This window comes from Agelaius tricolor, unplaced genomic scaffold (assembly GCF_023055355.1).
Source record: "Agelaius tricolor isolate 1412-34295 unplaced genomic scaffold, bAgeTri1.0.p SCAF_151, whole genome shotgun sequence".
Lineage (NCBI taxonomy): Eukaryota > Metazoa > Chordata > Aves > Passeriformes > Icteridae > Agelaius > Agelaius tricolor.
The window spans coordinates 43,365-71,326 of record NW_027269411.1 but is presented as its reverse complement, the minus strand read 5'-3'; the positions used below and the strand labels follow the sequence as shown (position 1 = coordinate 71,326).

General features: G+C 53.4%; 2 protein-coding genes and 1 long non-coding RNA gene across 18 annotated transcripts in view; 1 reads left to right on the top strand and 2 right to left on the bottom strand.

Annotated features, from left to right (window-relative positions):
- LOC139586905 (upstream stimulatory factor 2-like) overlaps positions 1-851 on the bottom strand; it is a 16,693-nt gene extending 15,842 nt beyond the window's left edge. The window contains exon 1 of the mRNA XM_071420586.1: positions 813-851. Coding sequence (XP_071276687.1) covers positions 813-851 — 39 coding nt within the window. The remainder of the gene's footprint in view (positions 1-812) is intronic.
- LOC139586900 (Schwann cell myelin protein-like) lies at positions 362-27,603 on the bottom strand. Of its 16 annotated transcripts, none has more exons than XR_011678055.1 (8): positions 27,542-27,603; positions 21,137-21,187; positions 16,525-16,896; positions 13,573-13,869; positions 10,387-10,647; positions 5,870-6,130; positions 827-3,057; positions 362-633 (listed from the first exon to the last, which is right to left on the bottom strand). XR_011678055.1 is itself a non-coding variant. In XM_071420573.1 (8 exons), exons 3-8 carry the CDS (start codon positions 16,865-16,867, stop codon positions 1,670-1,672), a joined length of 2,550 nt encoding a protein of 849 aa, XP_071276674.1. In that variant the 5' UTR covers positions 16,868-16,896; positions 21,137-21,187; positions 27,542-27,603; the 3' UTR covers positions 362-1,669. The 16 variants fall into 16 exon arrangements, 15 of the variants coding, with proteins under 15 accessions (XP_071276674.1, XP_071276676.1, XP_071276666.1 ...); XM_071420573.1 differs by adding an exon at positions 8,469-8,516 and having other exon boundaries at positions 362-3,057; positions 5,870-6,082; XM_071420575.1 differs by adding an exon at positions 8,360-8,407 and having other exon boundaries at positions 362-3,057; positions 5,870-6,082.
- On the top strand, positions 9,028-10,117 carry LOC139586901 (uncharacterized). The gene is made up of 5 exons (XR_011678056.1): positions 9,028-9,193; positions 9,392-9,540; positions 9,623-9,653; positions 9,759-9,840; positions 10,064-10,117. It is a non-coding gene; the product is annotated as an uncharacterized lncRNA (long non-coding RNA).
- Positions 27,604-27,962: the final 359 nt, after the last annotated feature.

The window sequence follows — 27,962 nt, the reverse complement described above, 5'->3', positions numbered from 1 at the left end:
CCCAAATTTTCACTGATTTTTCCCCAATTTTCTCCCAATTTTCACTGTTTTTTCCCCATCTAGCTGTGCCCAGCTGTGCCCAGGTGTCCCCAAATTTTCACCGATTTCCCCCCAATTTTCACCGATTTTCTCCCAATTTCCCCAAATTTTCCCCAAAATTTCACCATTTTTTCCTACCAATTTTCTCCAAATTTTCATCGATTTTCCCCCAATTTTCACCATTTTTTCCTCCCAATTTTACCCAAATTTTCACTGATTTTTTCCCCAATTTTCTCCCAATTTTCACCAATTTTTCTGCCAATTTTCACTGTTTTTTCTCCCAATTTTCCCCGTTCTTTCCATTTTTCCCCATCTAGGTGTGCCCAGGTGTCCCCAAATTTTCACCGATTTCCCCCCAATTTTCACCGATTTTCTCGCAATTTTCCCCAAATTTTCCCCAATTTTCCCCAGATTTTCTGCAAATTTTCACCAATTTCCCCACCTCAGGTGTGCCCAGCTGTCCCCAAATTTTCGCTGATTTTCCCCCAATTTTCACCGATTTTCTTCAAATTTTCACCGTTTTTCTCCCAATTTTCACCGTTTTTTCCCCAATTTTCACTGATTTTTCCCCAATTCTCACCCGGATGGTGGAACCTGAGCTGCACCCTGGCGGCCCCGTGCCCGTTCCTGGCGGCGCAGAGCACGGCGACCACGGCTCCAGGGCCTTGCTCAGGGGCCAGGCCCAGCTGGGCCCAACTGGGCCCAAATCCCCAAATTTTCACCGTTTTTTCCCCAATTTTCACCGATTTTCTCCCAATTTTTCTCTCTCTCACCTGGATGGTGGAACCTGAGCTGCACCCTGGCCGCTCCATGCCCGTTCCTGGCGGCGCAGAGCACGGCGAGCCGCGGCTCCAGGGCCCCGCGCAGGGGCCGGGCCCAACTAGGCCCAGCTGGGCCCAAAACCCCAAATTTTCACCGTTTTTCCCCCAATTTTCACCATTTTTTCCTCCCAATTTTCTCCAAATTTTCATCGATTTTCCCCCAATTTTCACCATTTTTTCCTCCCAATTTTTCCTCCAAATTTTCCTCAATTTTCCCCAAATTTTCATCGATTTTCCCCCAATTTTCACCATTTTTTCCTCCCAATTTTACCCAAATTTTCCTCAATTTTCCCCAAATTTTCAGTGATTTTCTCCCAATTTTCCTCAAATTTTCCCCAATTTTCACCAAATTTTCTGCAAATTTTCACCAATTTCCCTACCTCAGGTGTGCCCAGCTGTCCCCAAATTTTCGCTGATTTTCCCCCAATTTTCACCGATTTTCTTCAAATTTTCGCCATTTTTTTCCCCAATTTTCACCGTTTTTCCCCATTTTTTCCCCAATTCTCACCCGGATGGTGGAACCTGAGCTGCACCCTGGCCGCTCCGTGCCCGTTCCTGGCAGCGCAGAGCACGGCGAGCCGCGGCTCCAGGGCCCCGCGCAGGGGCCGGGCCCAGCTAGGCCCAGGTGTCCCAAATCCCCAAATTTTCACCGATTTTCTCCCAGTTTTTGCCATTTTTCCCCGTTTTTTCCCCAATCCTCACCCGGATGGTGGAACCTGAGCTGCACCCTGGCCGCTCCATGCCCGTTCCGGGCGGCGCAGAGCACGGCGAGCCGCGGCTCCAGGGCCCCGCGCAGGGGCAGGGCCCAACTAGGCCCAGCAGGGCCCAAATCCCCAAATTTTCACCGTTTTTTCCCCAATTTTCACCGTTTTTTCCCCAATTTTCCCCGTTTTTCCCCCAATTCTCACCCGGATGGTGGAACCTGAGCTGCACCCTGGCGGCCCCGTGCCTGTTCCGGGCGGCGCAGAGCACGGCGACCGCGGCTCCAGGGCCCCGTGCAGGGGCCGGGCCCAACTTGGCCCAGCTGGGCCCAAATCCCCAATTTTCACCGTTTTTTCCCCAATTTTCGCCGTTTTTTTCCCCAATTTTCGCCGTTTTTTCCCCAATTCTCCCCAATCCTCACCCGGATGATGGAACCTGAGCTGCACCCTGGCCACTCCATGCCCATTCCTGGCGGCGCAGAGCACGGCAAGCTGCGGCTCCAGGGCCCCGCGCAGGGGCCGGGCCCAGCTAGGCCCAGGTGTCCCAAAACCCCAAATTTTCACCAATTTTCTCCCAGTTTTCGCCACTTTTTCCCCAATTTTCACAGTTTTTCCCCGTTTTCCCCCAATCCTCACCCGGATGGTGGAACCTGAGCTGCACCCTGGCCGCTCCGTGCCCGTTCCTGGCGGCGCAGAGCACGGCGACCGCGGCTCCAGGGCCCCGCGCAGGGGCTGGGCCCAGCTAGGCCCAGCTGTCCCAAATACCCCAAATTTCACCGTTTTTTCCCCAATTTCCCCCGTTTTTCCCCAATTCTCACCCGGATGGTGGAACCTGAGCTGCACCCTGGCCGCTCCATGCCCGTTCCGGGCGGCGCAGAGCACGGCGAGCCGCGGCTCCAGGGCCTTGCTCAGGGGCCGGGCCCAACTAGGCCCAGCTGGGCCCAAATCCCCAATTTTCACCGTTTTTTCCCCAATTTTCACCGATTTTCTCCCAATTTTTCTCTCCCTCACCTGGATGGTGGAACCTGAGCTGCACCCTGGCCGCTCCATGCCCGTTCCTGGCGGCACAGAGCACGGCGAGCCGCGGCTCCAGGGCCACGCACAGGGGCCAGGCCCAACTAGGCCCAGCTGGGCCCAAAACCCCAAATTTTCACCAATTTTCTCCCAGTTTTTGCCATTTTTCCCCGTTTTTCCCCAATCCTCACCCGGATGGTGGAACCTGAGCTGCACCCTGGCCGCTCCATGCCCGTTCCTGGCGGCACAGAGCACGGCGAGCCGCGGCTCCAGGGCCCCGCGCAGGGTGAGGGCGGCGCTGACGGCGCCGGGCGCGCTCCAGGTGAGGGCGAAGTCTCGGTGCCCCTCGGCCACGCTCAGGTTCAGCCAGGGCAGCTCGAAGGCCACGCTGGGCGCGGGGACGGCGGCGGCGGCGCAGACGCACCTGGCCAGGCCCTCGCCCACGGGGGCGCAGCGCGACTCGGGCAGCACCACCGGCGGGTCTGGGAGGGGAAATTCAACTTTTTACCAAAATTGCATCTTTTTGCCCCAAAAATAGGGGTTTTTCCTTCTAAAATCCCCTTTTTTTCTCCCAAAATGACTATTTTTTCCCCTCAAAATTCCATTTTTTCTCCCCAAAAATCCCCTTTTTTTCCCCAAAAATTTCCATTTTTTGCCCAAAAATCCCTTCTTTTTTGCTCCAAAAATCTGGTTTTTCCTTCTAAAACTCCCTTTTTTTTCGCCAAAAAATCCCTTTCTTTTCCCCCCCAAAATTCTATTTTTCCCCAAAAAAATTCTCCTTTTTCCCCCCAAAAATCCCTTCTTTTTTGCCCCAAAAATCTGCATTCTCCTTCTAAAAATTGCCTTTTTTTTTCTCCAAAAATTTTCAATTTTTTGCCCTTAAAATCCTTTTTTTCTTCCCCCAAAATTTCCATTTATTTGCCCCTAAAATCCCTTTCTTTCCCCAAAAAAATTTCCTTTTTTTTCCCCCTAAAATTCCATTTTTTCCCAAAAAACTCCCCCTTTTCTCCCCAAAATCCCTTTTTTTTCCCTCTCATTTTTCTTTTTTCTCCCCATTTTTCATAAAATCCCCATTTCCCCACATTTTCCCCATTTTTCCCCTTTTCCCCCACGGGGGCGCAGCGCGACTCGGGCAGCACCACCGGCGGGTCTGGGCGGGGAAACAGAAAATTTTACCAAAATTGCATTTTTTTGCCCCAAAAATCTGCGTTCTCCTCCTAAAAAGCCCCTTTTTTTTCCCCCTAAAAATTCCTTTTTTTGCCCAAAAAAATTCCATTTTTTACCCAAAAAATCCCTCTTTTTTCCCCAAAAAAATTCCATTTTTTGCCCCTAAAATCCCTTTTCTTAAAAAAAAAAAAAAATTTTTTCCCCCCAAAAATTCTATTTTTCCCCCCAAAAATTTCCATTTATTTGCCCCTAAAATCCCTTTTTTTTTCCTCCAAAAACTTTCCATTTTTCGCCCCTAAAATCCCTTTTTTTCCCCCAAAAAATCCCTTTTATTCCCTCAAAAATTCCCCTTTTTTTCCCCCAAAGTTTCCATTTTTTCCCCCTAAAATCCCTTTTTTTTTCCCCAAAAATTTCCATTTTTTCTCCCCAAAAAATCCGTTCTTTTTTGCCCCAAACATCTGATTTTTCCTTCTAAAAATCCCGTTTTTCCCTCCCCAAAAAATCCCCTTTTTTCCCCCTAAAAATTCCTTTTTTTTCCCTTCAAAAATTCCTTTTTTTTTCCCCAAAAAATTCTATTTTTTGCCCCTAAAATCCCTTTTTTTTCCCCAAAAATTTCCATTTTTTCTCCTTAAAAATCCCTTATTTTTCCCAAAAATTTCCATTTTTTCTCCTTAAAAATCCCTATTTTCCCCCAAAAATTCTATTTTTTGCCCCTAAAATCCCTTTTTTTCCCCCAAAATTTCCATTTTTTCTCCCCACTAAAATTCCATTTTTTTCCTCCCCAAAAAATCCGTTCTTTTTTGCCCCAAAAATCTGCGTTCTCCTTCTAAAAATCCCATCTTTTTTTGCAAGAAAAATTCCATTTTTTTCCCTTAAAATTTCCATTTTTTCCCCCTAAAATCCCTTTTTTCCCCCAAAAAACCCCCTTTTTTTTCCCCCAAAATTTCCATTTTTTGCCCCTAAAATCCCTTTTTCTTTCCCCAAAAAAAATTCCATTTTTTGCCCCTAAAATTCCTTTTCCTCCCCCCCAAAAAATTCCATTTATTTGCGCCTAAAATCCTTTTTTTTCCCCAAAAAATTTCCATTTTTTTCCCCTTAAAATTCCATTTTTTCCCCAAAAAATTCAATTTTTTTCTCCCCAAAAATCCCTTTTTTCCCCCCAAAAAATTTCCATTTTTTCCCAAAATTCCATTTTTTTCCCCCAAAAAATCCCCTTTTTCTTTCCCCCAAAAAAAATTTTTTTTCCCAAAAAAAAATTCTGCTTTTCCCCCCAAAAATTTCCATTTTATTTTCCCCCTACAATTCCATTTTTTCTCCCCAAAAATTCTATTTTTTCCCCCCAAATCCTTTTTTTTTGCCCAAAATCCCGTTTTTTCGCCCCAAACCCAATTTTTCCCCAAAAATCCCATTTTTTTGCCCAAAATCCCGTTTTTTCACCCCAAAACTCACACTCTCACCATACTGCTTCTCCTCCCAAAATCTCTTTTTTACCCCCATTTCCCCCATTTTTTCCCAATTTTTCCTATTCTCACAAAATCCAAATTTCCGGGTTTTTGCCCCAAATCCTTTTTTTTTGCCCAAAATCCCGTTTTTTCCCCCCAAAACTCACACTCTCACCATCCTGCTTCTCCTCCCAAAATCTCTTTTTTTACCCCCCTTTTTCCCCCCCATTTTCCCAATTTTTCCCCATTTTTCCCCCATTTTTTTCCCCTTCTCCCAAAATCCAAAAATCCCTTTTTTTTTTGCCCAAAATCACGTTTTTTCGCCCCAAAACTCACACTCTCACCATCCTGCTTCTCCTCCCAAAATCGCATTTTTTCCCCCATTTTCCCCATTCTCCCAACATCCAAATCTCTGGGTTTTTTGCCCAAAATCCCGTTTTTTCGCCCCATATCCAATTTTTCCCCAAATTTCTGGGGTTTTTTGCCCAAAATCACGTTTTTTCTCCCCAAACGCCGCTCACACTCCACGGTTCCATTCAAGCCCAGGCTGCTGTGGCCGTGCTGGTTCTTGGCCGTGCACAGGTACTCACCGCATTTCCCCATTTTTGCCCAAAATCCTGATTTTTCACCCCAAACCCATTTTTTTTGCCCAAAATCGCGTTTTTTCTCCCCAAACCCCGCTCACACTCCACGGTGACGTTGAAGGCCAGGCTGCTGTGGCCGTGCTGGTTCTCGGCCCTGCACAGGTACTCGCCGCCGTCCTCGGGCGTGGCCGCGGGCAGCTCCAGGCTCACCTGGCGCTCGTACACGGCGGCGGCCACCACGCGGCGCCCGCGGGCCAGGGTCACGATGGGCGCGGGGTGGCTGCGGGCCGAGCAGGTGAGGCGCACCTGCTCACCTGCCAGCACCCACAGCGTGCCATTGAGCACAGGTGGGCGTGGGGCGTCTGTGAAACATGGACAGGTGAGATACAGGTGAGAGAAATGGGACCCAGAGCAGGTGAGGCGCACCTGCTCACCGGCCAGCACCCACAGCGTGCCATTGAGCACAGGTGGGCGTGGGGCATCTATAGGGGACAGGTGAGACAGGGACAGGTGAGAGACAGGTGAGAGACAGGTGGGATACAGGTGAGAGAAATGGGACCCAGAGCAGGTGAGGCGCACCTGGTCACCGGCCAGCACCCACAGGGTGCCATTGAGCACAGGTGGGCGTGGGGCATCTATGGGGGACAGACAGGTGAGAGAAATGAGAGAAATGAGACCCAGAGCAGGTGAGGCGCACCTGGTCACCTGCCAGCACCCACAGGGTGCCATTGAGCACAGGTGGGCGTGGGGCGTCTGTGAAACATGGACAGGTGAGATACAGGTGAGAGAAATGTGACCCAGAGCAGGTGAGGCGCACCTGCTCACCGGCCAGCACCCAGAGCGTGCCGTTGAGCACAGGTGGGCGTGGGGCATCTATGGGGGACAGACAGGTGAGAGACAGGTGAGAGACAAATGAGAGAAATGAGACACAGGTGAGAGAAATGTGACCCAGAGCAGGTGAGGCGCACCTGGTCACCTGCCAGCACCCATAGGGTGCCATTGAGCACAGGTGGGTGAGGGACGTCTGTAGGTGAGAGACAGGTGAGAGAAATGAGATACAGGTGAGAGAAATGAGACCCAGAGCAGGTGAGGCACACCTGCTCACCTGCCAGCACCCACAGGGTGCCATTGAGCACAGGTGGGCGTGGGGCGTCTGTGAAACATGGACAGGTGAGAGAAATGGGACCCAGAGCAGGTGAGGCGCACCTGGTCCCTGGCCAGCACCCATAGGGTGCCATTGAGCACAGGTGGGCGTGGGGCATCTATGGGGGACAGACAGGTGAGAGAAATGGGACACAGGTGAGACCCAGAGCAGGTGAGGCGCACCTGCTCACCGGCCAGCACCCATAGGGTGCCGTTGAGCACAGGGGGGCGAGGGGCGTCTGTGAGATAGGGACAGGTGAGATACAGGTGAGAGAAATGAGAGAAATGGGACCCAGAGCAGGTGAGGCGCACCTGGTCCCTGGCCAGCACCCAGAGGGTGCCATTGAGCACAGGTGGGCGAGGGGCATCTGTGGGACATGGACAGGTGAGATACAGGTGAGAGAAATGAGAGAAATGAGAGAAATGGGACACAGGTGAGACCCAGAGCAGTGAGGTGCACCTGCTCACCTGCCAGCACCCAGAGGGTCCCGTTCAGGACAGGTGGGGGTGGGGCGTCTGCAGGTGAGAGACAGGGGAGAGACAGGTGAGAGACAGGGGAGAGACAGGTGAGAGACAGGGGAGAGACAGGTGAGAGAAATGGGATACAGGTGAGAGAAATGAGAGAAATGAGACCCAGAGCAGGTGAGGCGCACCTGGTCACCGGCCAGCACCCATAGCGTCCCATTCAGGTCAGGGGGGCCTGGGGCGTCTGTGGGGGACAGACAGGTGAGATAGGGACAGGTGAGATAGGGACAGGTGAGAGAAACGAGAGAAACAAGAGAAATGAGACACAGGTGAAAGACAGGTGAGACACAGGTGAGAGAAATGAGACCCAGAGCAGGTGAGGCGCACCTGCTCACCAGCCAGCACCCATAGGGTGCTGTTCAGGACAGGGGGATGTGGGGCATCTACAGGTGAGAGACAGGTGAGAGAAATGGGACCCAGAGCAGGTGAGGCGCACCTGGTCACCTGCCAGCACCCATAGGGTGCCATTGAGCACAGGTGGGCGTGGGGCATCTATAGGGGACAGGTGAGATAGGGACAGGTGAGAGACAGGTGAGAGAAATGGGATACAGGTGAGAGAAATGGGACCCAGAGCAGGTGAGGCGCACCTGGTCACCGGCCAGCACCCACAGGGTGCTGTTCAGCACAGGGGGACGGGGAGCATCCGTGGGATATGGACAGGTGAGAGACAGGTGAGAGACAGGTGAGAGAAATGAGACACAGGTGAGACCCAGAGCAGGTGAGGCGCACCTGGTCACCTGCCAGCACCCACAGGGTGCCATTGAGCACAGGTGGGCGTGGGGCGTCTGCAGGTGAGAGACAGGTGAGAGACAAATGAGAGAAATGAGATACAGGTGAGATAGGGACAGGTGAGAGACAGGTGAGAGAAATGAGAGAAATGGGACCCAGGTGAGACCCAGAGCAGGTGAGGCGCACCTGGTCACCGGCCAGCACCCATAGGGTGCCGTTCAGGACAGGTGGGCAAGGGGCGTCTGCAGGTGAGAGACAGGTGAGAGAAATGGGACCCAGAGCAGGTGAGGCGCACCTGCTCACCTGCCAGCACCCACAGGGTGCCATTGAGCACTGGGGGGTGAGGGGCATCTGCAGGTGAGAGACAGGTGAGAGACAGGTGAGAGAAATGGGAGAAATGAGAGACAGGTGAGACATGGACAGGTGAGAGAAATGGGAGAAATGGGACCCAGAGCAGGTGAGGCGCACCTGGTCCCAGGCCAGCACCCATAGGGTGCCATTGAGCACAGGTGGGCAAGGGACGTCTGCAGGTGAGAGACAGGTGAGAGACAGGTGAGAGACAGGTGAGAGACAGGTGGGATACAGGTGAGAAAAATGGGACCCAGAGCAGGTGAGGCGCACCTGGTCACCGGCCAGCACCCAGAGCGTCCTGTTCAGGACAGGTGGGCGAGGGGCATCTACAGGTGAGAGGCAGGTGAGAGAAATGAGAGAAATGAGACACAGGTGAGACCCAGAGCAGGTGAGGCGCACCTGGTCCCTGGCCAGCACCCACAGGGTGCCATTGAGCACAGGGGGACGGGGAGCGTCTGTGGGGAACAGACAGGTGAGAGACAGGTGAGACATTGATAGGGGAGATACAGGTGAGAGAAATGAGAGACAGGTGAGATAGGGACAGGTGAGATATGGGTGAGATATGGGTGAGAGACAGGTGAGAGAGGAGATACAGGTGGGACAGGTGACATACAGGTGAGCTACTGAACTGCAACAAGATACAGGTGAGAAACAGGTGAGAGACAGGTGAGAGACAGGTGAGAGAAATGAGAAATGGGACCCAGAGCAGGTGAGGCGCACCTGCTCACCTGCCAGCACCCACAGGGTGCCGTTCAGCACAGGGGGACAGGGAGCATCCGTGGGATATGGACAGGTGAGAGAAATGAGAGACAGGTGAGAGAAATGAGACACAGGTGAGAGACAGGTGAGAGAAATGGGATACAGGTGAGAGACAGGTGAGCTAGGGACAGAAGAGATAGGGACAGGTGAGATATAGGTGAGATATAGGTGAGATACAGGTGGGACAGGTGAGGCTGCACATGTGTGTCTCAGGTGTGTCTCAGGTGTGTCTCAGCTGCTCCCAGGTGGCCCCAGCTGGCCCCAGGTGTGTCCTTATCCCTCTCAGGTGTGCCCCTATCCCCCCAGGTGCCCCCAGGTGTGCCCAGGTGTGCTCCTATCCCACCCAGGTGTGTTCCTATCCCTCTCAGGTGTGCCCAGGTGTGTCTCTATGCCCCCCAGGTGCCCCCAGGTGTGCCCAGGTGTGCCCAGGTGTGTCCCTATCCCCCCGCAGGTGTCCCCAGGTGTGTCCCCAGGTACCCCCAGGTGTGCCCAGGTGTGTTCCTATCCCCCCCAGGTGTCCCCAGGTGTGCCCAGGTGTGTTCCTATCCCTCCCAGGTGTGCCCAGGTGTGCCCCTATCCCCCCCAGGTGTGTCCCCAGGTGTGTCCCCAGGTGTGCCATCACTCACAGGCCATGTGCAGCTCCAGGCTCCAGTTGTGGTGGCCGTGCCGGTTCTCGGCCACGCAGGTGTGCCCAGGTGTGCCCCTATCCCCCCCAGGTGTGCCCAGGTGTGTCCCTATCCCCCCCAGGTGCCCCCAGGTGTGCCCAGGTGTGCCCCTATCCCCCCCAGGTGTGCCCAGGTGTGTTCCTATCCCTCCCAGGTGTGCCCAGGTGTGTCCCTATCCCCCCCAGGTGTGTCCCTATCCCCCCCAGGTGTGTCCCTATCCCCCCCAGGTGTGCCCCCAGGTGTGCCCAGGTGTGCCATCACTCACAGGCCACGTGCAGCTCCAGGCTCCGGTTGCGGCGCCTGTGCCGGTTCTCGGCCACACAGGTGTGCCCAGGTGTGCCCAGGTGTGTCCCTATCCCCCCCAGGTGTGTTCCTATCCCCCCCAGGTGTGTCCCCAGGTGTCCCCAGGTGTCCCCAGGTGTGTCCCCAGGTGTGCCATCACTCACAGGCCACGTGCAGCTCCAGGCTCCGGTTGTGGCGCCCGTGCCGGTTCTCGGCCACGCAGGTGTAGGTGCCGCTGTCCTGGGGGCTCACCTGGGCCAGGTGCAGGGGCAGCGCCTCCGCCCCCGGCTCCTCCCGCAGCACCTGCGGCCCCCGGAACCAGGTGAGCAGCGGGGGGGGGCGGCCCTCGGCGGAACAGCCCAGGAGCACCTGGGAGCCCTCGAGGGCCTCGGAGGGACCCGAGACCTCCAGCACCTGGGGCTCGTCTGCAAGGGGGGGACAGGTGAGTTAGGAACCCCAAAAACACCTGGACAGGTGAGTTAGGAACCCCCAAAAAACGGCCCAAAATCCCCCAAAAACTGCCCAGAACCTGCCCAGGTGAGTTAGGAACCCCCAAAAATGGCACAAAATCCCAAAAAAACTGCCCAGAACCTGTCCAGGTGTGTTAGGAACATGGAATGCACCTGGACAGGTGAGTTAGGAACCCCCAAATGCACCTGGACAGGTGAGTTAGGAACCCCAAAAAACTGCCCAAAATCCCCCAAAATCTGTCCAAAATCTGTCCAGGTGAGTTAGGAACCCCCAAATACACCTGGACAGGTGAGTTAGGAACCCAAATACACCTGGAATGCACCTGGACAGGTGAGTTAGGAACCCCAAAAAACTGCCCAAAATCCCAAAAAAACTGCCCAGAACCTGTCCAGGTGTGTTAGGAACATGGAATACACCTGGACAGGTGAGTTAGGAACCCCCAAATGCACCTGGACAGGTGAGTTAGGAACCCCCAAATGCACCTGGACAGGTGAGTTAGGAACCCCAAAAAACTGCCCAAAATCCCCCAAAATCTGTCCAAAATCTGTCCAGGTGAGTTAGGAACCCAAATACACCTGGACAGGTGAGTTAGGAACCCAAATACACCTGGAATGCACCTGGCCAGGTGAGTTAGGAACCCCCAAAAACACCTGGACAGGTGAGTTAGGAACCGGAATACACCTGGAATGCACCTGGACAGGTGAGTTAGGAACCCCCAAAAAAGGGCACAAAATCCCCAAAAAACTGCCCAAAACCTGTCCAGAACCTGCCCAGGTGCGTTAGGAACCCAAATACACCTGGACAGGTCCGTTAGGAACCCAAATACACCTGGAATGCACCTGGACAGGTGAGTTAGGAACCCCCAAATACACCTGGACAGGTGAGTTAGGAACCCCCAAAAAATGGCACAAAATCCCCAAAAAACTGCCCAAAATCTGCCCAGGTGAGTTAGGACCATGGAATGCACCTGGACAGGTGAGTTAGGAACCCCCAAAAACACCTGGACAGGTGAGTTAGGAACCCCCAAAAACACCTGGACAGGTGAGTTAGGAACCCCCAAAAACTGCCCAAAATCCCCAAAAAGTTGCCCAAGACCTGCCCAGGTGTGTTCCTACCCCATCCAGGTGTGCCCAAGTGTGCCCAAAATCCCAAATTTTCCCCAATTTTCCCCAAATTTTCACCAATTTTCCCCAAATTTTCACTGATTTTCCCCAAATTTTCCCCGATTTTCCTCAAATTTTCACTGATTTTTCCCCAATTTTCCCCCCCAGGTGTGCCCAGGTGTGCCCAAAGTCCCCAATTTTCACTGAATGTCCTCAAATTTTCACCGATTTCCCCCCAAGTTTTCCCCCCCAGGTGTGCCCAGGTGTGCCCAAAATCCCCAATTTTCACCGTTTTTCCCATTTTTGTCCCAATTCCCCCCATTTTCCCCCACCCCAGGTGCTCACACTGCACGTCGAGGGCCCAATTTCCCCCGATTTTCCTCAAATTTTCACCGATTTTCCCCAAATTTTCACCGATTTTCCCTCAGTTTTCCCCCCCAGGTGTGCCCAGGTGTGCCCAAAATCCCCAATTTTCACCGATTTCCCCCAAATTTTCCCCATTTTTGCCCCATTTTTCGCCCCCAGGTGCTCACACTGCACGTCGAGGGCCAGGCCGGCGCTGAAGGCCAGGCTGGAGTTGGGCAGGGTCACCTGGCAGCCCAGGTGTGCCCAGAATCCCCAATTTCCCCCAATTTTCCCCCAATTTTCGCTATTTTCTCCCATTGCCCCCCACCAGGTGTGCCCAGGTGTGCCCAAAATCCCCAATTTTCCCCGTTTTTCCCCATTTTTCCCCATTTTTCCCCCCCAGGTGCTCACACTGCCCGTCGAGGGCCCAATTTCCCCCGATTTTCCTCAAATTTTCGCCGTTTTTCCCCAAATTTTCACCGATTTTCCCCAAATTTTTACCGATTTCCCTCAAAATTTCCCCGATTTCCCTCAAAATTTCACCGTTTTTCCCCAAATTTTCCCCATTTTTCCCCCTCAGGTGCTCACACTGCACGTCGAGGGCCAGGCTGGCGCTGAAGGCCAGGCTGGAGTTGGGCAGGGTCACCTGGCAGCCCAGGTGTGCCCAGAATCCCCAATTTTCCCCAATTTTCCCCCAATTTTCCCCCAATTTTCGCTATTTTCTCCCATTGCCCCCCCCCCAGGTGTGCCCAGGTGTGCCCAAAATCCCCAATTTTCCCCGTTTTTCCCCATTTTCCCCCCCAGGTGCTCACACTGCCCGTCGAGGGCCCAATTTCCCCCGATTTTCCTCAAATTTTCGCCGTTTTTCCCCAAATTTTCACCGATTTTCCCCAAATTTTCACTTGTTTTCCCCAAATTTTCCCCAATTTTCCCTCAAATTCTCCCCGATTTCCCTCAAATTTTCCCCATTTTCCCCAATTTCCCCCTCAGGCGCTCACACTGCACGTCGAGGGCCAGGCCGGCGCTGAAGGCCAGGCTGGAGTTGGGCAGGGTCACCTGGCAGCCCAGGTGTGCCCAACATCCCCAATTTTCACCAATTTCCCCCAAATTTTTACCGATTTTCCCCCAATTTTCGCTATTTTCCCCACCCAGGTGTGCCCAGGTGTGCCCAAAATCCCCAATTTCCCCCAATTTTCCCCAAATTTTCACAAATTTTCCTCAAATTTCCGACGTTTTTCCCCAAATTTCCCCCCCCAGGTGTGCCCAAAATCCCCAATTTCCCCCGATTTTCCCCAAATTCTCCCCGATTTTCCTCAAATTTTCACCGATTTTCCCTCAGTTTTCCCCCCCAGGTGTGCCCAGGTGTGCCCAAAATCCCCAATTTTCCCCATTTTCACCGTTTTTCCCCATTTTTCGCCCCCAGGCGCTCACACTGCACGTCGAGGGCCAGGCCGGCGCTGAAGGCCAGGCTGGAGTTGGGCAGGGTCACGTGGCAGCCCAGGCTCCGCCCCCCGTCCTCGCGCCGGGGCCGGAAGCGCAGCCGGGACACGACGGAAGCGGCGCCGGCGCCGTCCTCGCGCCACTCGCGCTCCGAGGCTTCCGGGAGCTCCTGGGCCCCTTCCCAGCGCAGGCGCGGCCGCTGCCGCGGGCACGAGTCGGGCACGCGGCACCGCAGCTCGGCCAGGGCGCCCGCCACCACCTCCGAGGGCACCTCCAGAACGGGCTCGTCTGGGAATGAGAGGGAAAAAATGGGGTAAAAATGGGGAAAAACGGGAAAAAATGGGGTTAAAATATCCCCAAAACCCCCCCGGCCACCACCTCCGAGGGCACCTCCAGAACGGGCTCGTCTGGGAAAGAACGGGGAAAAACGGGTGAGAAACGGGAAAAAATGGTAAAAATGGGGTTGGGAATGGTAAAAATCCCAATTCCGGGCGGATTTAACCCAAAAAATGGGGTTAAAATGTCCCCAAAAAACCCCCCTGGGCACCACCTCCGAGGGCACCTCCAGAACGGGCTCGTCTGGAAATGAGAGGGAAAAAATGGGGAAAAATGGTAAAAAATGGGGTTAGAAATGGTATAAAAACCACTCACTCCAAATCCCCTGAAAACCAAGAAAAATCCTCCAAAAAATCTGCAAAAAACCCCCAAACCCCCTTCAAAAATCTCAAAAAAAACCCCCCAAAAAATAAAAAAAAAAATAGCCCCAAAAGCCCTAAAACCTCACCGCAAACACCCCCAAACCGCCTCAAAAAATCCCCAAAAAAATCCCCAAAAAATCCCCAAAAACCCCCCCAAACCCCCTCCAAAAAAACCCAAAAAATCCCAAAAAAATCCCAAAAAAAACCCCAAAAAATCTGCAAAAATCCCCAAAAACCCCCCCAAACCCCCTCAAAAAATCCCCAAAAAAATCCCCTCAAAAACCCAAAACACCCCAAAAAAAACCCCAAAAAATCTGCAAAAAATCGCCCAAAACCCCCCCAAACCCCCTCCAAAAAACCCCAAAAAATCCCAAAAAAATCCCAAAAAACCCCAAAAAAATCTGCAAAAATCGCCCAAAAACCCCCCCAAACCCCCTCCAAAAAACCCCAAAAAATCCCAAAAAAACCCCAAAAAATCCCCCAAACCCCCTCCAAAATATCCCGAAAAACCCCTAAAATTTCACTGCAAACACCCCCAAAACCCCTCAAAAAAATCCCCAAAACCCCCTCAAAAAAACCCCAAAAACCCCAAAAAAACTCCCAAAAAATCGCCTAAAAACCCCTCAAAAACCCAAAACTCCCCAAACCCCCCCCTCCAAAATCCCAAAAAAAAACCCCAAAACCCCTCCAAAAAACTCCAAAAAATCCCAAAAAATCCCCAAAAAAACCCCAAAAACCTCACCACAAACACCCCCAAACCCCCCCCAAAACCCCTCAAAAAATTGCCCAAAAAATCGCCCAAAAATCCCTCAAAAACCCAAAACTCCCCCCAAAAAAACCCCAAACCTCCTCAAAAAATCCCCAAAAACCCCTAAAATTTCACTGCAAACACTCTCAAAAAAAATCCCAAAAATTTTTTAAAAATTGCCCAAAAAATCCAAAACGCCCCAAAACTCCCCTCCGAAAAATTTCAAAAAATCCCCGAAAAATCCCCAAAAAAACCCCAAAAACCCTAAAAACTCACCGCAAACACCCCAAACCCCCTCAAAAAAACCCCAAAAAAATCTCCAAAACCCCCCCCCAAAACCCCTCCAAAAAACCCCAAAAAAATCCTCAAACACCCCCAAACCCCCTCCAAAAAACCCCCTAAAACTCACCGCAAACTCCCCCAAAACCCCTCAAAAAATTGCCCAAAAAATCCCCAAAAAACTCCTCCAAAAATTGCCCAAAAAACCCCCAAAAAACCCCCAAAAACCCCTAAAACTCACCGCAAACACCCCCAACCCCCCCCAAACCCCTCAAAAAATTGCCCAAAAAATCCTCAAACACCCCCAAAACCCCTCAAAAAATTGCCCAAAAAATCCTCAAAAAATTGCCCAAAAAATCCTCAAACACCCCCAAAACCCCTCAAAAAATTGCCCAAAAAACCCCAAAAAATCGCCCAAAAACCCCCCGAAAAACCCCTAAAAACTCACTGCAAACCCCCTCAAACCCCTCAAAAAAATCCCCAAAAAATCCTCAAACACCCCCAAACCCCCCCCAAACAGCCCCAAAACCCCTCAAAAAATTGCCCAAAAATCCCCAAAACCCCCCAAACCCCCTCCAAAAAACCCCCAAAAACCTCTAAAACTCACCGCAAACACCCCCAAAACCCCTCAAAAAATTGCCCAAAAAACCCCAAAAAATCTCCAAAAACCCCCCAAAACCCCTCCAAAAAACCCCAAAAAAATCCTCAAACACCCCCAAACCCCCTCCAAAAAACCCCCTAAAACTCACCGCAAACTCCCCCAAAACCCCTCAAAAAATTGCCCAAAAAATCCCCAAAAAACTCCTCCAAAAATTGCCCAAAAAACCCCCAAAAAACCCCAAAAAACCCCTAAAACTCACCGCAAACACCCCCAAACCCCCCCCAAACCCCTCAAAAAATTGCCCAAAAAATCCTCAAACACCCCCAAAACCCCTCAAAAAATTGCCCAAAAAATCCTCAAAAAATTGCCCAAAAAATCCTCAAACACCCCCAAAACCCCTCAAAAAATTGCCCAAAAAACCCCAAAAAATCGCCCAAAAACCCTCCGAAAAACCCCTAAAAACTCACCGCAAACCCCCTCAAACCCCTCAAAAAAACCCCCAAAAAATCCTCAAACACCCCCAAACCCCCCCCAAAACCCCTCAAAAAAATCCCAAAAAATCCCCAAAAATCCCCAAACCCCCCAAAAATCCCCAAACCCCCCCAAACTTCACTCACCGAGCACCTGGAGCGCGGCGTGCTCGCTGAAGCTGAACTGGTTGTAGCCGCCCAGGTCCCCTCTGAAGTAGTAGCGGCCGCCGAGCTCGGCGCTGAGGGGCGGCCCCAGCTCCAGGGAACAGTCCCGGAGCCCCGGGTCCCCCACGAGCCGCGCCCGGCCCGCGAAGCTCTCGTGGACGGCGCCGGGCCGCGACCGCGCCACCACGGGCGGGTAATTCTTGGGGTAGGGGCTCCCGAAGTACCAAAGGCCCTGCACGGAGCTGGGCCGCAGCTCCTCGGGGTACGAGAAACGGCACGGGATGGAGGCGCAGGAGCCCGAGAGCCCCGCGACAGCCGGGGGCATCCACGCGGCCCAGGAGGCGCACAGGATTCCTGGGGAAATGGGGAAAATGGGAGAGAAAGTGAAAAAAATGGGATTTGGGGTGAAATTCTGGGGGTTTGGGATTGATTTGGGGGGGTTTGGGGTCAGTGTGTGGCTGGAAATGGGAGGATTTTGGGGAGGATTTGCCCGGGATGGAGGCGCAGGAGCCCGAGAGCCCCGCGACCGCCGGGGGCATCCACGCGGCCCAGGAGGCGCCCAGGATTCCTGGGGAATGGGGGAAAATGGGAAAAATTGGGATTTGGGGGGAAAAAAATGGGATTTGGGGTGAAATGCTGGAGGTTTGGGATCGATTCGTGGGGGTTTGGGGTCAGTGTGTGGCTGGAAATGGGAGGATTTTGGGGAGGATTTGCCCGGGATGGAGGCGCAGGAGCCCGAGAGCCCCGCGACCGCCGGCGGCATCCACGCGGCCCAGGAGGCGCCCAGGATTCCTGGGAAATGGGGAAAAATGGGATTTGGGGTGAAATTCTGGGGATTTGGGATCGGTTCAGGGGGGTTTGGGGTCAGTGTGTGGCTGGAAATGGGAGGATTTGGGGAGGATTTTGGGGAGGATTTTGGGGAGGTTTATGGGGAGGATTTTGGGGAGGATTTGGGGAGGATTTTGGGGAGGATTTTGGGGAGGATTTGCCCGGGATGGAGGCGCAGGAGCCCGAGAGCCCCGCGACCGCCGGGGGCATCCACGCGGCCCAGGAGGCGCACAGGATTCCTGGGGAAATGGGGAAAAATGGGAAAAAATGGGGAAAAAAAATATATGTATTAGGGAAAAGTTGAAATATCGGGGATTTGGGGGGTGTGTGTGGTGAAAAAATGGAGTTTTGGGGGTGTTTGGGGAGGGTTTTGACGGGGTTTTGCAGGGGTTGAAGAGTCCTAGGGATGGTCTTGAGATTGCTGGGGTTTGGGAAAATATAGAAAATATAGGAAAAAAATGGGATTTGGGGTGAAATGCTGGGGGTTTGGGGTCGATTCGTGGGGGTTTGGGGGGTGTATGTGGTGAGAAAATGGAGTTTTGGGGGGCTTTTGGAAGGGTTTGGGGGGTCCTGGATAAGGTCAGGAGGGTCCTCAGGCTTCTGGGGAAATGGAAAAATAATGGGAGGAAATGGGAAGAAAATGGGAAAAATGGGATTTGGGGTGAAATGCTGAGGATTTGGGGTGGATTTGGGGAGGATTTTGGGGAGGATTTTGGGGAGGATTTGGGGAGGATTTGCCCGGGATGGAGGCGCAGGAGCCCGAGAGCCCCGCGACCAGGAGGCGCCCAGGATTCCTGGGAAATGGGGAAAATGGGAGAGAAAGTGAAAAAAATGGGATTTGGGGTGAAATTCTGGGGGTTTGGGGGTGTATGTGGTGAAAAATGGATTTTGGGGGGGATTAGGGGGGGTCCTGGAGAGGGTCAGGAGGGTCCTCAGGTTTCTGGGGAAATGGAAAAAAATGGGAAAATTGGGATTTGGGGTGAAATGCTGGGGGTTTGGGGTGGATTTGGGGGGGTTTAGGGTCAGTGTGTGGCTGGAAATGGGAGGATTTGGGGAAGATTTTGGGGGATTTTGGGGAGGATTTGGGGAAGATTTTGGGGAGGATTTTGGGGAGGATTTTGGGGAGGATTTTGGGGAGGATTTGGGGAAGATTTTGGGGAGGATTTTGGGGAGGATTTTGGGGAGGATTTTGGGGAGGATTTGCCCGGGATGGAGGCGCAGGAGCCCGAGAGCCCCGTGACCGCCGGGGGCATCCACGCGGCCCAGGAGGCGCACAGGATTCCTGGGGAAATGGGGGAAAAATGGGAAAAAATGGGAAAAAATTTATTAGGGGGAAAAATACTGGGGGTTTGGGGTGAAATGATGGAGGTTTGGGGGGTGTATGTGGTGAGAAAATGGAGTTTTGGGGGGGTTTTGGGGGGATTTTTATGGGTCCTGGAGGGGTCGGGATGGTCCTCATGTTTCTGGGAAAATGAAAAAAACAATGGGAGAAAATGGGAAAAATGGGAGAGAAAGTGAAAAAATTGGGATTTGGGGTGAAATGATGGAGGTTTCGGGGGTGTGTGTGGTGGAAAAATGGAGTTTTGTGGGGGTTTTGGGGGCAGTTTAAGGGGGTCCTGGAGGGGGTCAGGAGGGTCCTCAGATTGCTGGGGTTTGGGAAAATATAGGAAAAAATGGGGGAAAATGGGGAAAAAATGGGATTTGGGGTGAAATGATGGAGGTTTGGGATCGATTCGTGGGGGTTTGGGGTCAGTGTGTGGCTGGAAATGGGAGGGTTTGGGGAGGATTTGGGGAGGATTTTTGGGGGTTCAAAAGTGGCTCCAGGAGGTTCCAGAGAATCTTGGGAATTGGGGAAAAAATGTGGGAAAAATATGGGAAAAAATGTGTGAAAATGGCCCCAAAAGTGTCGGTTTTGGGGTGTTTGGGGCCGGCTCTGGGGCTGTGGGGCCGCAGCTCCTCGGGGTACGAGAAACGGCCCCGGGATGGAGGCGCAGGAGCCCGAGAGCCCCGTGACCGCCGGAGGCATCCACGCGGCCCAGGAGGCGCACAGGATTCCTGGGGAAATGGGGGAAAATTGGGAAAAAATGGGAAAAAATTTATTAGGGGGAAAAATACTGGGGGTTTGGGGTGAAATGATGGATGTTTGGGGGTGTATGTGGTGAAAAATGGATTTTGGGGGGGATTAGGGGGGGTCCTGGAGAGGGTCAGGAGGGTCCTCAGGTTTCTGGGGAAATGGAAAAAAATGGGAAAATTGGGATTCGGGGTGAAATGCTGGGGGTTTGGGGTGGATTTGGGGGGGTTTGGGGTCAGTGTGTGGCTGGAAATGGGAGGATTTGGGGAGGATTTTGGGGAGGATTTTTGGGGTTCAAAAGTGGCTCCAGGAGGTTCCAGAGAATCCTGGGAATTGGGGAAAATGGGGGAAAATGAAAAAAGACCCGGAATTTGGGGTGAAATGCTGGGGGTTTGGGGGGTGCGTGTGGTGAAAAAATGGAGTTTTGGGGGTATTTAGGGACATTTAGGGGGTTCAGGGATCCTAAAGGGGGTCAGGATGGTCTTCAGATTCCTGGGATTTTGGGGAAAAAATGGGAAAAAAGGGGAAAAATTGAAATATCGTGGGTTTGGGGTGAAATGGTGGGGATTTGGGGTCGGGATGTGCCAAAACCTGGGAGTTTTGGGGACGTTTTTTGGGAGATTTGGGGGAAATTTCGGGAGGGTTTAGGGGGTTTAGGAATTCTAGGAGGGCTCAGGATGGTCCTCAGATTTCTGGGATTTTGGGGAAAAATGGGGGAAAAATGTGAAAAATGGGATTTGGGGTGGATTCAGGGGGGTTTGGGGTCGGGATGTGCCAAAACCCAGAAGTTTTGGAGCATTTTGGGGGGATTTAGGGGGGATTTTGGGTGGGATTTTGGGGAGATTTTAGGGGGGATTTTGGGTGGGATTTTGGGGAGGATTTTGGGGAGATTTTAGGGGGGATTTTGGGGGGATTTTGGGTGGGATTTTGGGGGGGTTTTGGGGGATTTTGGGGAGGATTTTGGGCGGATTTGGGGGGATTTTTGGGGATTTTGGGGGTTCAAAAGTGGCTCCAGGAGGTTCCAGAGACTCCTGGGAATTGGGGAAAAAATGTGGGGAAAAAATGTGGGGAAAAGGCCCCAAAAGTGGCGATTTTGGGGTGTTTGGGGCCGGCTCCGGGGATTTGGGGGCCGCAGCTCCTTGGTGGCATCCGGGCGGCTCCAAACCAGTATAAACCAGTATGAACCAGTATAGACCAGTATGAACCGATATGAACCAGTATGAACCAGTACAAACCAGTATGAACCAGTATAAACCCCCAAACCAGTATAAACCAGTATAAACCAGTATGAACCAGTATAAACCAGTACAAACCAGTACAAACCAGTATAGACCAGTATGAACCATCATGAACCAGTATAAACCAGTATAAACCAGTATGAACCAGTAACCCCAACTCCAAACCTGTACAAACCAGTACAAACCAGTACAAACCAGTAACCCTAAACCCCCCTCCAGTCCCTCCCAGTAAACCCAAACCAGTCCAAACCAGTAAGGAAACCCCAAACCAGTACAAACCAGTAAAGAAACCCCAAACCAGTATGGACCAGTAACCTCAAATCCCCTCCCAGTAACCCCAAGCCCCCAAACCAGTATAAACCAGTAAGGAAAAGCCCAAACCAGTATAAACCAGTATAAACCAGTAAGGAAAAGCCCAAACCAGTATAAACCAGTATAAACCAGTAGCTCCCAGTACCTGGCGGCAGCAGCAGCAGCAGCAGCAGGGGGGGGGCGGCTCATGGTGGCTCTGGGGACAGGGGGGGACAGCGGGGTCAGCCCAGTATGGACCAGTATGGACCAGTATAAACCAGTATAAACCAGTACAGACCGGTATAAACCAGTACGGACCAGTATGGACCAGTACGGACCAGTATGGACCAGTACGGACCAGTTATAAACCAATATAAACCAGTACAGACTGGTATAAACCAGTACGGACCAGTACGGACTGGTATAAACCAGTATGGACCAGTACAGACCAGTATAAACAGTATGGACCAGTATAAACCAGTACAAACCAGTATAAACCAGTATGGACCAGTACGGACCAGTATAGACCAGTATGAACCAGTACAGACCAGTATGGACCAGTACGGACCAGTATAAACCAGTATGGACCAGTACGGACCAGTATAAACCAGTACGGACTGGTTTATATTGGTTTGTACTGGTTTATACTGGTATATAAACCAGTATGGTTTATATATGGTTTATAAACCAGTATGGACCAGAATAAACCAGTATGGACCAGTATAAACCAGTATGGACCAATACGAACGAGTCTAAACCAGTATAAACCAGTACACACCAGTACAAAGCAGCATAAACCAGTATAAACCAGTGCCACCAGTGTTCCCAGTCCCCTCCCTGTGTCCCCCCAGTCCCTCCCAGTCCCTCCCAGTTCCCGTCGGTGTCACTGTCCCCCATTGTCCCCAACTGTCCCCCAGTGCTCCCAGTCCCTCCCCAGTGCTCCCAGTTCCCTCCAGTGTCCCACTCCCAGTGTCCCCCAGTGTCCCCAGTCCTGTCCCAGTGTCCCCAACTGTCCCCAGTGCTCCCAGTCCCCCCCCAAGTCCCCCCCAAGTCCCTCCCAGTCCCCCCAGTGTCCCCCCCGCCCCGTCGCTGTCACTGTCCCCCCATTGTCCCCAGTGTCCCCCAGTGCTCCCAGTGCTCCCAGTACCTGTCGATGTCACTGTCCCAGTGTCCCCAGCCCTGTCCCAGTGTCCCCAGTCCCTCCCAGTCCCTCCCAGTCCCTCCCAGTCCCTCCCAGTCCCCCCAGTGTCCCCCCCGCCCCATTGGTGTCACTGTCCCCCATTGTCCCCAGTGTCCCCAGTGTCCCCCAGTCCCCCCCAGTGCTCCCAGTACCTTTCAATGTCCTTCTCCCAGTGCTCCCAGTATTCCCAGTCCCAGTGTCCCCAGTTGTCCCCCAGTCCCTCCCAGTCCCTCCCAGTGCCCCCAGTGTCCCCCCCGGTCATCGCTGTCACTGTCCCCCATTGTCCCCAACTGTCCCCAGTCCTTCCCAGTGCTCCCAGTACCTGTTGATGTCGCTGTCCCAGTGTCCCCAGCCCTGTCCCAGTGTCCCCAGTCCCCCCCAGTCCCTCCCAGTGCTCCCAGTACCTCTCGATGTCCCTGTCCCCAGTGCTCCCAGTCCCTCCCAGTCCCTCCCAGTGTCCCCAGTGTCCCCCAGTACCTTCCCAGTGCTCCCAGTGCTCCCAGTCCCAGTGTCCCCAGTCCTGTCCCAGTCTCTCCCAGTCCCTCCCAGTCCCTCCCAATCCCTCCCAGTCCCTCCCAGTGCCCCCAGTGTCCCCCCCCGCCCATCTCTGTCACTGTCCCCCATTGTCCCCAGTGTCCCCCAGTCCCTCCCAGTGCTCCCAGTACCTCTCGATGTCCCTGTCCCAGTGTCCCCAGTGTCCCCAGCCCTGTCCCAGTCCCCCCCAGTGCTCCCAGTACCCCTCAATGTCCTTCTCCCAGTGCTCCCAGTATCCCCAATCCGTGTCCCCCAGTGTCCCCCAGTCCCTCCCAGTCCCCCCCAGTCCCTCCCAATTCCCGGTGTCACTGTCCCCCAGTGTCCCCCAGTACCTTCCCAGTGCTCCCAGTGCTCCCAGTACCTCTCGATGTCCCTGTCCCAGTGTCCCCAGCCCTGTCCCAGTCTCTCCCAGTCCCTCCCAGTCCCTCCCAGTGCCCCCAGTGTCCCCCCCGCCCCATCGGTGTCACTGTCCCCCATTGTCCCCCATTGTCCCCAGTGTCCCCCAGTGTCCCCCAGTGTCCCCCAGTGCTCCCAGTACCTGTCGATGTCCCTGTCCCCAGTGCTCCCAGTGCTCCCAGTCCCAGTGTCCCCAACTGTCCCCCTTCCCTCCCAGTACCTTCCCAGTCCCTCCCAGTGCTCCCAGTACCTCTCGATGTCCCTGTCCCCAACTGTCCCCAGTGCTCCCAGTCCCTCCCAGTTCCCTCCAGTGTCCCCCAGTACCTTCCCAGTGCTCCCAGTACCTCCCAGTGCTCCCAGTCCCAGTGTCCCCAGCCCTGTCCCCAGTCCCTCCCAGTCCCTCCCAGTGCCCCCAGTGTCCCCCCTGCCCGTCGCTGTCACTGTCCCCCATTGTCCCCAGTGTCCCCCAGTGCTCCCAGTACCTTTCAATGTCCTTCTCCCAGTGCTCCCAGTATCCCCAATCCCAGTGTCCCCAACTGTCCCCAGTACCTTCCCAGTCGCTCCCAGTCCCTCCCAGTCACCCCAGTGTCCCCAGTGTCCCCCAGTCTCTCCCAGTCCCTCCCAGTCCCTCCCAGTCCCCCCCGGTACCTTCCCAGTGCTCCCAGTACCTCTCGATGTCCTCCCAGTGCTCCCAGTCCCAGTGTCCCCAGTCCTGTCCCAGTCCCTCCCAGTCCCCCCCAGTCCCTCCCAGTGCCCCCAGTGTCCCCCCCCCGCCCGTCGCTGTCACTGTCCCCCATTGTCCCCAGTGTCCCCATTGTCCCCCAGTCCCTCCCAGTGCTCCCAGTACCTCTCCATGTCCCAGTCCCAGTGTCCCCAGCCCAGTCCCAGTCCCCCCCAGTCCCTCCCAGTCCCTCCCAGTCCCCCCAGTGTCCCCCCCCCGCCCGTCGCTGTCACTGTCCCCCATTGTCCCCATTGTCCCCAGTGTCCCCCAGTCCCTCCCAGTGCTCCCAGTACCTCTCGATGTCCCTGTCCCAGTGTCCCCAGTGTCCCCAGCCCTGTCCCAGTCCCCCCCAGTGCTCCCAGTACCCCTCAATGTCCTTCTCCCAGTGCTCCCAGTATCCCCAATCCGTGTCCCCCAGTGTCCCCCAGTCCCTCCCAGTCCCCCCCAGTCCCTCCCAATTCCCGGTGTCACTGTCCCCCAGTGTCCCCCAGTACCTTCCCAGTGCTCCCAGTGCTCCCAGTACCTCTCGATGTCCCTGTCCCAGTGTCCCCAGCCCTGTCCCAGTCTCTCCCAGTCCCTCCCAGTCCCTCCCAGTGCCCCCAGTGTCCCCCCCGCCCCATCGGTGTCACTGTCCCCCATTGTCCCCCATTGTCCCCAGTGTCCCCCAGTGTCCCCCAGTGTCCCCCAGTGCTCCCAGTACCTGTCGATGTCCCTGTCCCCAGTGCTCCCAGTGCTCCCAGTCCCAGTGTCCCCAACTGTCCCCCTTCCCTCCCAGTACCTTCCCAGTCCCTCCCAGTGCTCCCAGTACCTCTCGATGTCCCTGTCCCCAACTGTCCCCAGTGCTCCCAGTCCCTCCCAGTCCCTCCCAGTGTCCCCCAGTCCCTCCCAATTCCCGCTGTCACTGTCCCCCAGTGTCCCCATTGTCCCCCAGTACCTTCCCAGTGCTCCCAGTACCTCCCAGTGCTCCCAGTCCCAGTGTCCCCAGCCCTGTCCCCAGTCCCTCCCAGTCCCTCCCAGTGCCCCCAGTGTCCCCCCCGGTCATCGCTGTCACTGTCCCCCATTGTCCCCAACTGTCCCCAGTCCTTCCCAGTGCTCCCAGTACCTGTTGATGTCGCTGTCCCAGTGTCCCCAGCCCTGTCCCAGTGTCCCCAGTCCCCCCCAGTCCCTCCCAGTGCTCCCAGTACCTCTCGATGTCCCTGTCCCCAGTGCTCCCAGTCCCTCCCAGTCCCTCCCAGTGTCCCCAGTGTCCCCCAGTACCTTCCCAGTGCTCCCAGTGCTCCCAGTCCCAGTGTCCCCAGTCCTGTCCCAGTCTCTCCCAGTCCCTCCCAGTCCCTCCCAGTCCCTCCCAGTCCCTCCCAGTGCCCCCAGTGCCCCCAGTGCCCCCCCCCGCCCATCTCTGTCACTGTCCCCCATTGTCCCCATTGTCCCCGCGGTCCCAGGCGGTGCCAGGGGCCGGGCGCGGGCTCCGCTCCCAGTACGGACCAGTACAAACCAGTGCGGCCCCTCCCCCCCCCCCCCCAGTACGGACCAGTACAAACCAGTGCGGCCCCTCCCCCCCCCCCAGTACGGACCAGTACAAACCAGTGCGGCCCCCTCCCCCCCCCCCAGTACGGACCAGTACAAACCAGTGCGGCCCCTCCCCCGCCCCAGTACAAACCAGTGCGGCCCCTCCCCCCACCGCCCCCCCCCCCCCCACGCGCGAATTCCGCGCGAGCCGCGAGCGAAACGCGACCAAAAAAAAAAACGCGACAAAAATGGGACAAAAAATGACAAAAATGGGACAAAAAATGACAAAAAATGGGCAAAAATGGGACAAAAAAATGACAAAAAAAGGGACAAAAAAAGGGACAAAAAATGATAAAAAAAGGGACAAAAAAATGACAAAAAAAGACAAAAAAAAGGACAAAAAATGACAAAAAAGGGACAAAAAAAGGGACAAAAAAAGGGACAAAAAAGGGACAAAGGGACCCAGTGTGACACCCCCGGGGGGGGGGGAGGGGCGGCGCAGGGAGGGGGGGAGGGGCGGGGATTGAGGGGGGGGGGGGCCCGAGGGGGTTTTGGGGGGAAATCCCCGAATTTTGGGCGATTTTGAGGAGTTTTTAAGGAATTTTTTGGGTTTTTTTTAAGGAGATTTTTATGGGTTTTAAGGAGTTTTTTTGGGGGGGGAAATCCAGGGATTTTTGGGGTTTCTGGGAATTTTTGGGGTCCCCGGAATTATGAGGGGGTCCCGAGGGGGTTTTGGGGGGAAATCCCCGAATTTTGGGGAATTTTGAGGAGTTTTGAAGGAATTTTTGGGTTTTTTTAAGGTGATTTTTGTGGGAAAATCCAGGGATTTTTGGGGTTTCTGGGAATGTTTGGGGTTCTGGAATTTTGGGGGTCCCCGGAATTTTGAGGGGGGTCCCGAGGGGTTTTGGGGGGAAATCCCCGAATTTTGGGCGATTTTAAGGAGATTTTAAGGAATTTTTGGGGTTTTTCAGGAGTTTTTTGGGGGTTTTTAAAGGAGATTTTTGGGGGAAAAATTCAGGAATTTTTGGGGTTTCTGGGAATTTTTGGGGTTCCGGAATTATGGGGGGGTCCTGAGGGGGTTTTGGGGGGAAATCCTGGAATTTTGGGGATTTTTGAGGAGTTTTTAAGGAATTTTTGGGGTTTTTTAAAGGAGATTCTTATGGGTTTTAAGGAGTTTTTTTGGGGGGGGAAATCCAGGAATTTTTGGGGTTTCTGGGAATTTTTGGGGTCCCCGGAATTTTGAGGGGGTCCCGAGGGGGTTTTGGGGGGAAATCCCCGAATTTTGGGGAATTTTGAGGAGATTTTTTGGGGTTTTTAAGGAGTTTTTTTTGTTTTTTAAGGAATTTTTGGGGGGATTTTAAGGAGTTTTTGGGGGTTTTTTTCAGGAGTTTTTTGGGGGTTTTTAAGGAGATTTTTGGGTGTTTTAAGGAATTTTTGAGGGAAATCCTGGAATTTTAGGGGTCCCCGCAATTATGGGGGTTTCCCAAGGGGGTTTTTGGGGGGAAATCCGCGAATTTTGGGCAATTTTAAGGAAGTTTTTTGGGGGTTTTTTAGGAGTTTTTAAAAATAAGTTTTTGGGGGATTTTAGGGATTTTTGGGGGGGGGAAATCCCGGAATTCTGGGCAAATTTAAGGAATTTTTGGGGGGTTTTTTTAGGAAATTTTAAAATAATTTTTTGGGGGATTTTAGGGATTTTTTTGGGGGGGAAATCCCGGAATTTTGGGCAATTTTAAGGAAGGTTTTTTTTTGGGTTTTTTAGGAATTTTTTAAAATAATTTGGGGGGGATTTTAGGGGGGGTTTTGGGGGGAAAATCCCGGAATTTTGGGCAATTTTGAGGAAAATTTTTTTTTGTTTTTTAAGGAATTTTTAAAATAATTTTTTTGGATTTTAGGGATTTTTGGGGGGAAAATCCCGGAATTTTGGGCAATTTTAAGGAAGTTTTTTTGGGGGTTTTTTAGGAGTTTTTAAAAATAAGTTTTTGGGGGATTTTAGGGGGGTTTTTGGGGGGAAAATCCCGGAATTTTGGGCAATTTTGAAGAAATTTTTTTTGGTTTTTTAAGGAATATTCAAAATAATTTTTTTTGGATTTTAGGGATTTTTTGGGGGGAAAATCCCGAATTTTGGGGCCATCCCGGGAGGTTTTTTTTGGGGGGGGGTCCCGAGAAAGGGGGAGGGGTCCCCAACCCGATGACGTCACCGCCCGCCCTGGGGTGGGGGAGGGGTCCCCGCTCACCTCCCAAAATCCCGGGGGGGTCCCGGAGCTCCGGGGGGTCCCAAAATCGGGGCCAGGAGTGGGGGAGGGGGGGAGGGGCCGCCATTAAATGGGGGGGGGGGAGGGGGAGGGGCCGGACCCGCCCCTCCCCCCCAATGACATCAAATTTTCCCCTCCTTTTTCCCTCGTTTTTCCTCATTTTTTTCCCTTTTCAGCCATTTTCCCCTTTTTTCCTATTTTTCCCAATTTTTCCCAATTTTTCCCAATTTTTCCATTTTTTTCCCTTCATTCTCCTCTTTCCCCCCCCATTTTTTCCTCATTTTCCCCCATTTTTCCCTCAATTTTCTCCCACTTTTCCCAATTTCTCCCAGTTTCCCCCAATTTTCCCAATATCCCCAATTTTTCCCTATTTTTCCGAAATTTTCCCATTTTTTCCTTCATT

Excerpts from the sequence above, each read along its gene's own strand:
- LOC139586900 (XM_071420573.1), bottom strand. The coding sequence starts at position 16,867 with ATGCCCCCGGCTGTCGCGGGGCTCTCGGGCTCCTGCGCCTCCATCCCG. Across the intron at positions 13,870-16,524 it reads CGCCGCGCTCCAGGTGCTCG|ACGAGCCCGTTCTGGAGGTG; the intron begins GTGAGTGAAGTT and ends TCTCATTCCCAG. Across the intron at positions 3,058-5,869 it reads CTTCAACGTCACCGTGGAGT|ACCCGCCGGTGGTGCTGCCC; the intron begins GTGAGCGGGGTT and ends TTCCCCTCCCAG.